Here is a 12,757-nt window from a genome sequence, read left to right on the forward strand (position 1 = left end):
TCGAAATTGATCTGAATCCGATCTGACCCGTCTCATCCGACCCAAAACCTACTTAATAGACTGTTTTGACCTGTCAACAAAATTCCTACTATATCTCAACACGTACTCCTATAGTCCTATATACCTATATCTAAGATTATTATTATTATGATCGAGAAGTATATGAGTTGCCACCGTGCACAAATTAATAATTGAAAAGATATTTGATAACATTGGGTGGACAATTAATAATATGTAACTTTAAATAAGCCACACTTACATGAATGTTCTAAAATCGACCCAACAATTATATGATGACTGTTGAATACACCTTTTGGTTGCTTCTCTACTTGCATCTTTAAGGAGTACTACTTGTACCTAACAATTACTCATTCTCAATGATGCCCTCTTTGCATCTACTTTAGATGTCTACTTTTGTCATTATACACTATTTTATTTTCTTTGGTGGGGTGTGGGGTTTGGACTGTGGAGCTCAATTCAATTCTAATTAAATTAACTTATTATTATTTGCTCTTCATTATTGCAACTCCAATATAATACATTTGATGTACCTTATAACACATTGCAACAACATCATATTACACCAATATTAAAAAATAAATTAAATTTTATGAATATAATTAAAAGTAAGTGAATATTAAAGTTGTAGGACCATTACACAAAATAAAAATCTACTCTCTCTATTCCTAATTTTTTTTTGTTCTCTTAAAAAAGCTTTCTATTTAAATCACAAATTTTAAACATAATAAACCTCTTTTATGCAGATTTTAATATTTTATTAATGTTTATGATTCACATATTTTCTACTAACTTTATTTTATCATCGTTTTTATATTACTTATTGTCTCCATATATTTCCTATTACAATTATTTAAACATTTTTTTAATAATTATAGTTTTTATATTTTTTTCTACTAACTTTTTAAATATTTTTTAATGCTTGTGATCCCAGCTTTTTCTATTAAATTATATTTATTATTTAATAAAATAATATATACATCATTTTTTAATGTTAATTTTTTTTAATTCCCTTTTACTTTCCTTATAAGAACATCAATAAAAATGAATAAAGTAGTAACAATGAAAAACCATACTACAAATAAAAAGTGTTGCAATATCTTAGAATGAAACAATAATTCTCTCACCTCATATATTTTTTTAGATGTTGTCATTATTTATGCATATTCATGATGTGTGAGGTTTGTCTACTATTAGAATGAAATTGGTGACCAAGGAGGAACTAATCAAGTGGTAGTTTAGTTATGTAACAAAGACCAACTAACGAGTTGGTCCCTCATTACTTAAATATAGTCCATAAATACTACTAAAATAAAACACTGCTGATATCATTATTATTTAAAATTGTTTACATGTCACAACTTTAACAAAAGATTATCATCCAACGCTCAATAATGATGTCATTATTTTTATGATTACTTTTTCTATCTTTGACTTTATTACTCACATCATTTAATGTATTAGAAAATCACATACATTATTTCTTTTTTCAATTATTTATAAAATTTTTTTTTATCTTATTTATTAAATGAGTATTATTTAGTGTATTGGATATTTTGAGATGATTAAAACATATTATACTTTTAGTCGAAATTTTATTGTTATTTATACAATTGATTTTTTTAAATGCAATGATTAATTTTAATATAATTCAGGTTGTAAGTATTTTATATAAGCCAATTATATTTTTCGTGACAGAAACTATTTTTTTCGTTAAAACTTTTATAAAAGAATTTTACATATGTTTGTGTTAAATTTAATTTTGAATGTGTTATTAATAGTTGTAATGCTTTATAGGAGTATAAAATAATGTAAATTTAAGTCAAAAAAATTAATAAAAGCGGGCACTAACTGTCATTGTTGAAGTTGAAACGAACCATAAAAATACATTAAAAACCTCAACATTGTTTGAATATTTGACCTTGAAAGTTGAACCAGAATTAGCAAACATCAATTCAAGATTGAACAATATTATATTTTCAAGGGCTTGAATTGTTTATATAAATAATGCCATACAAAATTACTTTTCAAAAGAATTTTGATAAAAAGTGATAAAAGTCATCTAAATATCATCTTTCATCAATATTTTTCGATAAAAAGTTAAAATCGGCAAGTATGTTTAGAATGGTGAAGTTCATTAATTAGGATTTAGGTACATTGCAAAAAACTTATTGGTAATATTTATTAATCTTAAATAAAGTGAATAGTTTAAATATCTTTTGTTGTCCAAACATTACATTTCATTATAAAACTTCATAAAAGTGATATAAACCGCAAGTAAAAAACCATTTGAGTGAAATATTTCCTTTAAATAAAAAATTTAATAAAAAGTGAAAATTGTTGAGTAAAATGGTTTAAAACCATTTAATACATTAGGTGCTACTATCATCATCATATCGGAGATATCCCCTCATAGAAATTATGATCAAACTCTAAAACGGAATAAAAGACAACAAACCATAATCATAAAGCAGAAGGCAACTAAATAGTCTCCTTACTCCAGAAAGACCACTAGATATTTAACAAGTGCTCTCTTGAGAGTCTTTTGTAAAGACGGCTTTCAAAAGCACAAACCAAATCTAATTCATGTTAGTTTAAAAAAAAAAAATGACGTGCGTGTTTAAAGTGGAATGTGAAAAGTCACATAATATATTTAGGGTTATAACAATATTTATTTGGGGTTATAACATAATATATTTAGTATTATAAAAATATTATACCCTTAAATACAGACCATTATATACCCAACTATATAATTTTAAAACCCCCAGATACATAATACTATAACCCCAAACACAGATCATTATATACTCGAATATATAATGTTATAATTCCAAACACAAACCATTATCTACTCACTATATGTTATAACACTAAACATAGATTATTATATACCCAAATATATAATACTATAACCCCAAATACATAATATTATAACCCCAAATACAAACCATTATATACCCAACTAAGTAATGTTATAACCCAAACACAGATCACTATATACCCAACTATACGCACGTGTTTAGAAAGTTTAATTATTTTTTTTTTAAATTAAAAATTAATCCGGCCCAAACTTGAGACGTCTTTACAAAAGACGGTATCAAGTAAGAATTTGTGAATATTTAATTAGCATAAAGTAAGTACATTATGTGTGTTGCAAAAAAAATGTTAGGAGAATATTTTATTAAAAAAAAGTAAGTAGAAGGATTTGAACCCCTAACCTCTTAAGGCATTAACTTATTTTTAGCCTAAAACCAAATAACGTAATTTTACAGGAAATACTTCCACTACATGGCATATATTAACCCAAATGGCTAAACATTCCTGCAAAAAAAAAAAAATAGAAAAAAAAAAAAAAAAAACAAATGTATCAATTAAGATTGATATATAGCTTAAATTACGTTACCGACTAATACAATTTTTGCTAAATTAAGATTGATATACAGAAAATACTTCCACTATATGCCAATTTTTGCAAAATTTAGAAAGCAATATGAACAGAAATACAGACTCGTTTTCGTGTAGAAGATAAGGTAGAGCTAACTCAATGCCCAAATTCATTGCAATGATGGACATGGCATGCGGTATACAAAGGTCAAGGGTGTCCTAAGCCTACAGATTTGTTTGGTTCACAGTGCCTTCCGGATCATTTTTAGCCCCGGTCCTTGTATAAGTAAAGTTTCGGTTCTTTTTTTTCTCCAACAATGCATCATATATTTTTTTTCCATCTCATGATTAATGTCAAATAAATGTAAAAATCTAAAATTATATAATGATAAGGTACTTACGTACAAACTAAATTTTAATAATAAGGATTAACTTAATTTAAACCCCTTTATAAGTTGGACCTTAGGCGGTTACACCTCAATATTACCCTCAGGAACGGCTCTGTTGGTTCAGCGGTCAAAGTGATTCCATCATAAAACTTTGCATCGAGTTAGAGAAGTGATTATGAGTAAATCAGCTATTTGATGCATAGTAATGAAGAGGATGACAAACCTGAAGGTATGATTTGCCATTAGTCATCCTAAGACCCTGAGCTGAGAGGAGTATGATCATTAGACGAGAAGCGTACGTTAACCTGAGGAACATGGTAGGAAGTCGCAAAACATTATACTATCTAGAAGGATGAAGTGAAAAAAGAAATGCAATCCTACCACTTTTCCCATCCTTTTCCTAATCAAGGGATGCATTTCAAAATGAAAATAGAAGATGCAATGTTTCATAATAAAGTACAATTTTAGTGGCTCTAAAAATAAAATTTCGGGTCATTTTGTCTTATGTCCATTTTAGTTATTATAAAATTGTAAATACATTTTTGATAGCGACTTAATCAAGTCCGGTAACATGGTTGAATAAATAACAGATTGTCGGATCAGTTTTGAGTACCTCTAGCTCTAGGTATACCAATGAACATATGGGAAGAAAAAAAAACTAATTGGAAGAAACCGGGTGCTAACCCAAGAGTTCTCCCAAGATATAGGTACTGCCACAAAGTAGGAGTCATACCACGGAGGGATAATTTAAAACCTACATCAACAATTTGTAGTTAAGACCCACTAGAAGAACTGTATTCAGTTTGTTGATTTCTTCTCTTCATCACAACAGGGGTCATACCTAGGAGGGATAAGTTTACAACCCAAAATCAAAAATTTTTAACTAAGACAACAATTATTTTCTACTGGTTGTTCTCTTCAGATTGGTCACCCAAACAAGTTAATGGTATAATTACCGCGAACTAGAAATCCTGCGGCAACCTCTCTACAGAAGACTCCTCAGAAAATTCAAGAGTATTCCTTAATATCCATCAAATTCTTCTTGACATATGTACCTTTCCTCAAAAACCTTAGTATGTCAACTTAAACGCATTACACATTGTGCAAAAATTTTTTATAAGAACTATATTTGCTATGTGAAGAAACGCGTACGACACTATGTGGACCATTAAGGAGCAAAAGCAGGGCACTGAAATAAGTGAGGATGAACACTTAGCCCTTTCCTTTGCTGGAAATTTCCACGAAATGAAAACAAGCTACATCGTTACATTCATCCACACACTGACAGAGATGCAATGAGTTAAACATAGATACAAACGCACTGGGATGTTCATCAAATTGGGTAGCCAATGGGCCAAATGTAAGTTCGTACAATACAAAGAAACGGGAGTATCCGTGTATGTACACACAATAATGTCAAAAGCTTAATCCCTAAGAGTATGGATCAGCTAGCGGACTATATTAATAATGCCACAAATTTAGGATACCACTAGAGTAGTTTGCTACTGCGCATATTCGCGTATTTGATCCTCACTAAATCCTTTCTAACATAAAGAGATTCATATAAAAATAATTTAGGATGTACCATTGTTTCTTGTCCTTCCTATAGATCAAGGCTTCATTTATTTATCCAAACATATATAATAGCAATGTAAAAGACTAAATCCCTAATTTGGATGAGTCGAACAATACATTGGTTACAGCAAACATCCACATAAATTCTCCTTCTATGTTCATTTCAATTATCTACAATCGTTGTTCCCTCATGGCCTCTAGGTTTTGATCTTCCTCACCCTCTTTCTAAATCCCTTATGTTAACTTTTTATCTTCCTTACTAGTTCACCAAATCATCTTAAACTCATCTTATCCTTTTTGTATCTACCACACCTAAACCATTTCTTATGAATTCTGACTTCATTTTGAATCTATACTTCAACATAGATCCACTAATCTATATACTAGTCTAAGGAGTAATTATCTGCAAATCAGCAACCCATCAACCTACATTGATCATTCCTAAAACCCGACATTTTGATTCATATAGCCGCACTAGTCTAAGAACTATCCAATAAAACTTTACATCAAGCTTGAAAGGCACACCTCAATATTCTGCTCTCCATTTTTGCCACCCACCTTGTAATGTATGTGCACTTGGAAGTTCAAGTTGCCCATGACGTTTGCTGGGTCAATAAAAATAACCTCTTTATCATTTTTATCATCAAATAGAGTAAGATTACGAATATACAATCCTCCAAATTACATTCTATACGGGAGCCCCACTGGAGGGCATTGGGTAATGGAATTGGCATTAAGATAACGAAATGTCATTGTATAAATATAAATGTACTCCTACAAAAATAACAATTAAAATAAGTACATAACTGAAAAATCAAACCCAAAACACACAAAATTTAGAATTCTTATCACAGTTGACTAAATCCAGATTCCTGAATAAACCTAAAACAATCAAATCATTGATCTAAAGTTCCATAACAATGGAAGACATGAGTTCAATAAAACTAAACATTAATCAATTAAAAAAATGAAGAAACAGCAACACAAGCAGTATCAAAATTATACCTAATTTAGAAACGGCGGGCATTGACGAAACTAAGCACAAACATATTGGGCGTGTTGAAAAAAGGCAGCAGAACAAAGTACAGACGCAATGAAGGCGAAAATCCCAAACCCAATCATCAATGAAATGCCTGCTACAATTAAATCCAATAAGGATTGTATACTCATAAGACCCATCAACATCTTGGATATTCTATGAACAAAAGGATGAAATTATGAAAATTGAGAAGGAAACATTTTATGGGAGATAATTTATAGGTTGGAGGGATTATACACCGCCTGGTTTTACATCGATAGAGGCAAGAGAAATTGGCCAAAAATGACAGGGGATTACCGATTACGAAATGAATGCTAACACCGCAACTTTTGGAATCGACACATGTCTTGGATCACTATATCGTTTGTTTATGATTTTATGAGATATAGGTTCTTTTAATGCGTTTGTTTATGGCGTCATTTTATACTTCTTTGGTTATTAGGAATATTTCAGTACTAACATTAGGAATATTTCACTACTTAATTATTAGTTATTACCCATAATACTTTTTTTTTTCTTTTTTGTCCATCTCAATTACCTTTTTATAGTTTTTAACATAAATTTTAAACCTTAATATCTTTAAATACGTATTATAAAAAATAATTAAAAAATAAGAGTATATTATAAAAAAGTATACATTAAAACGAATCTAACGAAATCCCACATAGATATATATTATATTATCAATATATGTCTAAAAAATCTTAATTAATTTTTTTTTGTCCAAAACAGAATATTCTAAACGAGAAAAACATTAGAGAACAAAGGGAGTATTACTTTTTATTTTATAAATTAAAAAATTATTCAAGTAGGTTATTATTTAATTCGTTAAAATGCAAATATTATTAATATCAAATTTTTTATATTTTTACTCTTTTGGTTTTGTGATTATGTAGTATGTGGTGTGGTTGCCTTGGAATATACTATTTGACATTAAATCATTGTATTGTACCCTAATTTGTTACATTTTTTTCTCTATTTTTTTTTAATTTATGTTGACTCATTGTAAACTTATAAATAAATTATATAGTCATTTTAAACTTAGTTAATTTTTAAAAGGTGAAAAAACTAAAGTATGAACGGTTAAATTAAGACCTTAAAACTATCATATCCAACGAATTTAGATTTGTATTCGAAATATTTAGAACTTAAAGATTTAAGTCTGAATATTGATCCGCAAAAAAAGTAATGAATTTGAATTCAAATCTGAGTCTGGGTCTAGGTTGATCAGTTTAGACCCAACCTAGACCCGACACATTATCATTCCTATATATAGAATATGAAATTTTCATATTCACCCGTCATGGATTGCTGGGAGCAATTATAAAAATTTTAAATAGATATAGGTATGAAAATAAGATATTTGCACCCACTTATTCAATTTTCAAGCACTACATAATACTCACTTTATACCCCCTTCCTTACTTCATGCCCGAGCTCATAGCCATCCCCTTATCCCCCTAGTACCCACTTACATAGTCATCTTTTTAAGTTTTTGGTTGAGTTTAAATTTTTTTGTTGAGTTATTTTCTTAACATGATGATAACCAGCATGATAAGAGGTTACTGTATTGAATTTCAACTGCCCCTCATTTATAATAGAATATTCAACATTAGGTATAAGGAAATCTATATTGTATCTATACTTTTAGTCCAATGGGTTATCTTGTGAGAGGTGTGTTAAAGTATATAATATTACTTGAGGTCTCAACCATCAGCTTAGGCTTTTAGTTGGGTTAATTTCTTAAAAAGATTACATTGATAGTTAAGACCACATAATATATTATATACTTTAATCGTACATGGATTGAAATTTCTTATATACTTTATCTGTTCCATTATACTTGCTACTGATAATGACATTTTTTCACTGAACATATCACCATCAGTAGTAAGTATTTCAGAACGAAAAAAGTATATGGTTGCATTCGAAAATTTGGTAAGGTACATAAACGATTCTTTAAAGATGAAATAGATCCATAAGCCCAAAAAAATAGTACTCTTGTTTGTTTTTGGATTGTGTTAAGTTGTTCTTTGGTATTGTTTTGCCTTGTCTCTAGAGGAGGTATCCTTCCTTTAAAGTTTATCTTCCTTCTTTTTGCTAAAAAAAAATCTTAATTATAGTTTTTTTATCATAAACTACTATAAGTTTTTAAAAAAAAAAAATACTATAAGCAGCTAATTTGTAAAAGAAAATACAAGATAAAATAGACTTTTTTTATTCAATTGCATAGTAATCGTGATTTGGATTGTATGTCTACTAGAACAATATACAATATATAATTGTTACATCCCAATATCGAAACGTAGATAAATGTTTGATTATATTGATTGTTAGTCTCAGCATCCCCTATAAGTTGGCAACTTTATTTTCTTATAGCTATTATACTTCTCTATGTGTGAGTTTTTTTTATGGACTTTTACTTGGTTGTCTATTTTTCCTCAAATAATTAACTAACTTTCAATACCAAATTTTGTGAAATAATTTTCTAAACATTAATTTATCCGGTTACCTTAAAATTAATAAAAATAATCAATGTTTTTAACTTATGAAACAAGTTAACTAAAAATATAAAAAATTCTAACAGTTATTTACCAAACGCCTTTGACTTTTTGATAAATTTAAAAATTTGTGAGACAAATATTTTTAAGAAATATTATAATGTCTCACCTACATAAGTTTATAACTTAATGATGTTTCCTAGGGTTGCAAAATAATAATAGCAGCAAATTGACTTTTGTGGGTAATAGTGATTAATTACACTTTTGACTTTTGAGAAATTTAGAATTCCAAGACATTCATTAAAATCTCAAGTTAGTGATCTTCACCATTCACCAATTTGTCCATTTAATATCACATTAAAGTGCAATATTCATAACGTTACTCTTCCATTAATTTACTACCCATTCTCATTCTCCCATAAAATTATTGTCTCTCTTCCTTCAAAACTTCTAACACTAAACACACTTTTATTTAATTTAAACATGGCACCCAAGATCTACTTCTATCACATATCCTTTGTTTTTGCTCTATTTTTTCTCTTGTCTCTTGAATTTATTCATGGTTCAAGACTTGTTCCTACACCTCAACAATCCAATGTAAGTTACTAACTCATCATTATCTATTTTTTTTATTCGGAGTAGATATTAAAAACATGACATATTTTGAAGTCTCAACCATCGACTTTAGCTTTTGGTTGATACGGTATGAGAAAACAACATAACAAAAGGTTACGAGTTCGAATCTCAATCACCCCTCATTTAAATTGAAATACTCAGCGTCAGGTATAAGGAGAACACTTCTAGCTTAAAGTTTCTCGTGTGGGGGCATGTTAGAGTATATAATATATCTTAGGGCGTTAACCATCAATTTAAGTTTTTGATTGAGTTCATTTTTTTACAATAGGTTAGATAATTAAACATCTGTCACAAGGATAAAACTTAAAAAGGAAAACCTCTGGATCACTACGCTAATCCATAATTCTCCCATCTGAATATTAATTTTTGGTTTATCCATTCAAGTTTGTATATGAGTTAGTTTAATTTGTTTGGGTAATTGGGGTTTAGCAGGATATAAGCACTAATCAAGATGATTGCACTAGTATGGAAGGAGAAGATTGCTTGATGAACAAGAGTATGATTGCTCATACAGATTATATTTATACTCAAGATATTAAGGATCCATGATACTATTTGTCCTATTTTAGTAGTATATGCTAATTAGTTTCTTTATAAAACTTTCCTAATATGGTTTTTGACTTGTAAGTGTCTAATTCCTTCAATTTCGCCTACAAGGTTCACAGATAAATTAGATTCAGTTGTGTTACTTTCCTAACTACTAAAAGTACTAATCCATTTTATCCTTTAAAAAATACTATTGGAGTGCAATTTTATTATTCATTTGTTTCTTTTTGTTTGTCCATTTTAAATTTTTTCACTTGATGAGATAGAAATTTAAATTTGATTTTCAAAGTATATATTCAAGACAAAATATATTCATGTGGGATCTTGTTAGATTCATCTTGATGTAAAGAATTTTAATTATATAATTTTTACAATTTTTTATTATTCGTACTATGAGATATCGAGGCTCAAAGTTTGCTTTAAAATACGTAAAAAGTAAAGTGGACAAATAAAAAGAAACGAAGGAGAGACTATAAGAATCTTAAAACTAGCTCAATAATATTGTTTAAACTTTTTTATTCACTTAAAAAGGTTGGGTTAACTCATAGCACGTGCAACCTGTGCAATGGGCACAAGGCCCTAAATTTGAAGGTGCTCAATATTCTACCAGCTAGTTTATTGAGAAATTATCTCTTTGAAAGACATATTTTAAATCCAGTTTATTAAAAGATTAACGTCTATTTATCATATTCTTAATGCTTACTTACATTATCCTTGATGCTACTTACGTATTCTTAATGTTTACTTTCAATATATTAAATGTCTATTTACATCATTCTTAATGCATACTTACAACATTTTAAAAAAATATAATGAGTTGGTTCAATTAAAAATGGTCTTTCAAAGCGACCGTTTTTCACAAGAAATTGTGATATTCTTATTGTTAGGAGAGGTGGAAATGAGATGAAAAAAAAAATTTGAAGAAAAATTAATGTAAATGATAAAAATTTTCATGAATTTTTCTACTATAATAATATAATTTTTGATTAATCATGAAAAAATTAATTTTGTGCTTGTTTCTATCGAATAATACTAATTTTTGTTTATTAACTAATTTACCATTTTTATCATGTAATTTTCTAATAGTTTGGTTTTTAACATATTTAGGATAGTCTTGAGAAATATCTCCCAGAGTTGGCACTATTCATATAAGTAATCAAAAATTAATATTATCATAGAAAAATTAGCGAAAAATTACATTATTCATTCACAATATTTTTTTCCGATTATATCAAGCTCAGCTTATAAATGGTTCAAGAAAAATTCTTTATTAAGACAGTTTCATCGTGAAACGACTTTATATGAGTTAGCCTAATTTTTGTTTTCCTTAAAATTAATGTAAAAAAAAACAGTTTTCATTTAGTTATTTGCAGTGTAAGTTAAACTCAATTGATTTTACTTTAAACATAAATGATTTGGGCTGCTCGTATGAACTCGTCTCATGGTGAGACGGTCTAAGACTCTCATACAAGATTTGATGTTCAAAGGTTCAATGCGTGAGTGATCAACTAGTCTCTTGAGAGACCGTCTCTTTGAGAGAGACATATCTAAACCCCAGCCCAACTAAGATTGATGTCTATTTACCGTATTCTTAATGTCAACTTACATTATCCTTAATGTTTTTTTACCGTATTTTAATGCCTACTTACAATATTTTAAAAAAATATATAATAAACCGACTCAATTAGAAATGATCTCTCTAAGAGACTGTCTCTCATAAGAATTTACGTGAGTAATGAGCCTCCTATTTTCGAGCTTGTAATGGGCATGGCCTAACGCAAAAATATGAGGCACCTGCTTTGGTCAAGCCTAGTTGTGTGGCCTTTTGTCGCCTTTAATTTAAACATGAGTTTTTTTTATATTTTTTTTTAGAGAATGGAAATTATGAGATTTATTATTATGAATATATATTTTAGTTGATTTTTTTTAATTCATATCCCCTATAATTTTGAGAAGTTGTATTTACCCTCAATCCAACACATTTTCAATCTTGAATAATTATATTGAGATGAATCAAACAAAATCTCATTTAACTATAATTTATAAATAACGAATATATTTAAAATTATGATATTTCATGATATACCACTGAGTTTTTCCGAAATTCACTATATACCACACAAAATGTTTTAATTCACCATATACCATTGAGTTTTCGTCTGTTAGCACAGAATACCATTAATGATAACTACCGTCAGTGTGCCGTTTGTGGTAAATTACCAGTATGCTCTTACGCATTCAAGTGGCGCCATTGTTAGGTGTGTCCATCTAAATTGAGGGTTTAGATGTGTCCATCTCACCTATCCATCATATCTCCCAATGCACAATCCAACAAACTTCTAAAGAAACACAATAATCATTATTTCCTATTTCCTATTTTCTATTTTCTATTTCCTATCCAAAAGGGTAGAAAAATATACCAAGCTTCATCAGAGAAGTCAACGCCATCACCATCATTGTCGCAAAAGGAGTCATCACAAGGACGAAAGAGTTCATCAAAAGAAACAGCGAAATCAACATCATTAAAACCTCCGAAAACGTCAGTGTAATCAAAGAATGCAGCAGCAGTATGAAGATCGTCGGGAACAACAGGAAGATCAAGGACAGGAATGGAGGAAGAAGCATACGAGGTGGATGAAAAGGAAGAAGACAACCTGAAACCTCCA

The 12,757-nt window shown here is 29.1% G+C and overlaps 2 protein-coding genes across 5 annotated transcripts; one reads left to right on the top strand and one right to left on the bottom strand.

Moving 5' to 3' along the window:
• Positions 1-1,747: 1,747 nt before the first annotated feature.
• LOC130821066 (uncharacterized) lies at positions 1,748-6,815 on the bottom strand. Of its 3 annotated transcripts, XR_009045291.1 has the most exons (4): positions 6,375-6,813; positions 5,895-5,974; positions 4,018-4,099; positions 1,748-3,342 (listed from the first exon to the last, which is right to left on the bottom strand). XR_009045291.1 is itself a non-coding variant. In XM_057686675.1 (2 exons), the coding sequence occupies exon 1, from the start codon at positions 6,552-6,554 to the stop codon at positions 6,405-6,407; it is 150 nt and encodes a 49-aa protein (XP_057542658.1). In that variant the 5' UTR covers positions 6,555-6,810; the 3' UTR covers positions 3,353-4,099; positions 6,375-6,404. The 3 variants fall into 3 exon arrangements, 1 of the variants encoding a protein (XP_057542658.1); XR_009045290.1 differs by lacking the exon at positions 5,895-5,974 and having other exon boundaries at positions 1,754-3,342; positions 6,375-6,815; XM_057686675.1 differs by lacking the exons at positions 1,748-3,342; positions 5,895-5,974 and having other exon boundaries at positions 3,353-4,099; positions 6,375-6,810.
• Positions 6,816-9,316: 2,501 nt separating this feature from the next.
• On the top strand, positions 9,317-10,586 carry LOC130821068 (phytosulfokines 3-like). 2 transcript variants are annotated; one of them, XM_057686677.1, is made up of 2 exons: positions 9,317-9,506; positions 9,975-10,586. In XM_057686677.1, the coding sequence occupies exons 1-2, from the start codon at positions 9,393-9,395 to the stop codon at positions 10,092-10,094; spliced, it is 234 nt and encodes a 77-aa protein (XP_057542660.1). In that variant the 5' UTR covers positions 9,317-9,392; the 3' UTR covers positions 10,095-10,586. The 2 variants fall into 2 exon arrangements, with proteins under 2 accessions (XP_057542660.1, XP_057542661.1); XM_057686678.1 differs by having other exon boundaries at positions 9,978-10,586.
• The last annotated feature ends 2,171 nt before the right edge of the window (positions 10,587-12,757 follow it).

The sequence above is a fragment of the Amaranthus tricolor genome, chromosome 8, assembly GCF_026212465.1.
Source record: "Amaranthus tricolor cultivar Red isolate AtriRed21 chromosome 8, ASM2621246v1, whole genome shotgun sequence".
Classification (NCBI taxonomy): Eukaryota; Viridiplantae; Streptophyta; class Magnoliopsida; order Caryophyllales; family Amaranthaceae; genus Amaranthus; species Amaranthus tricolor.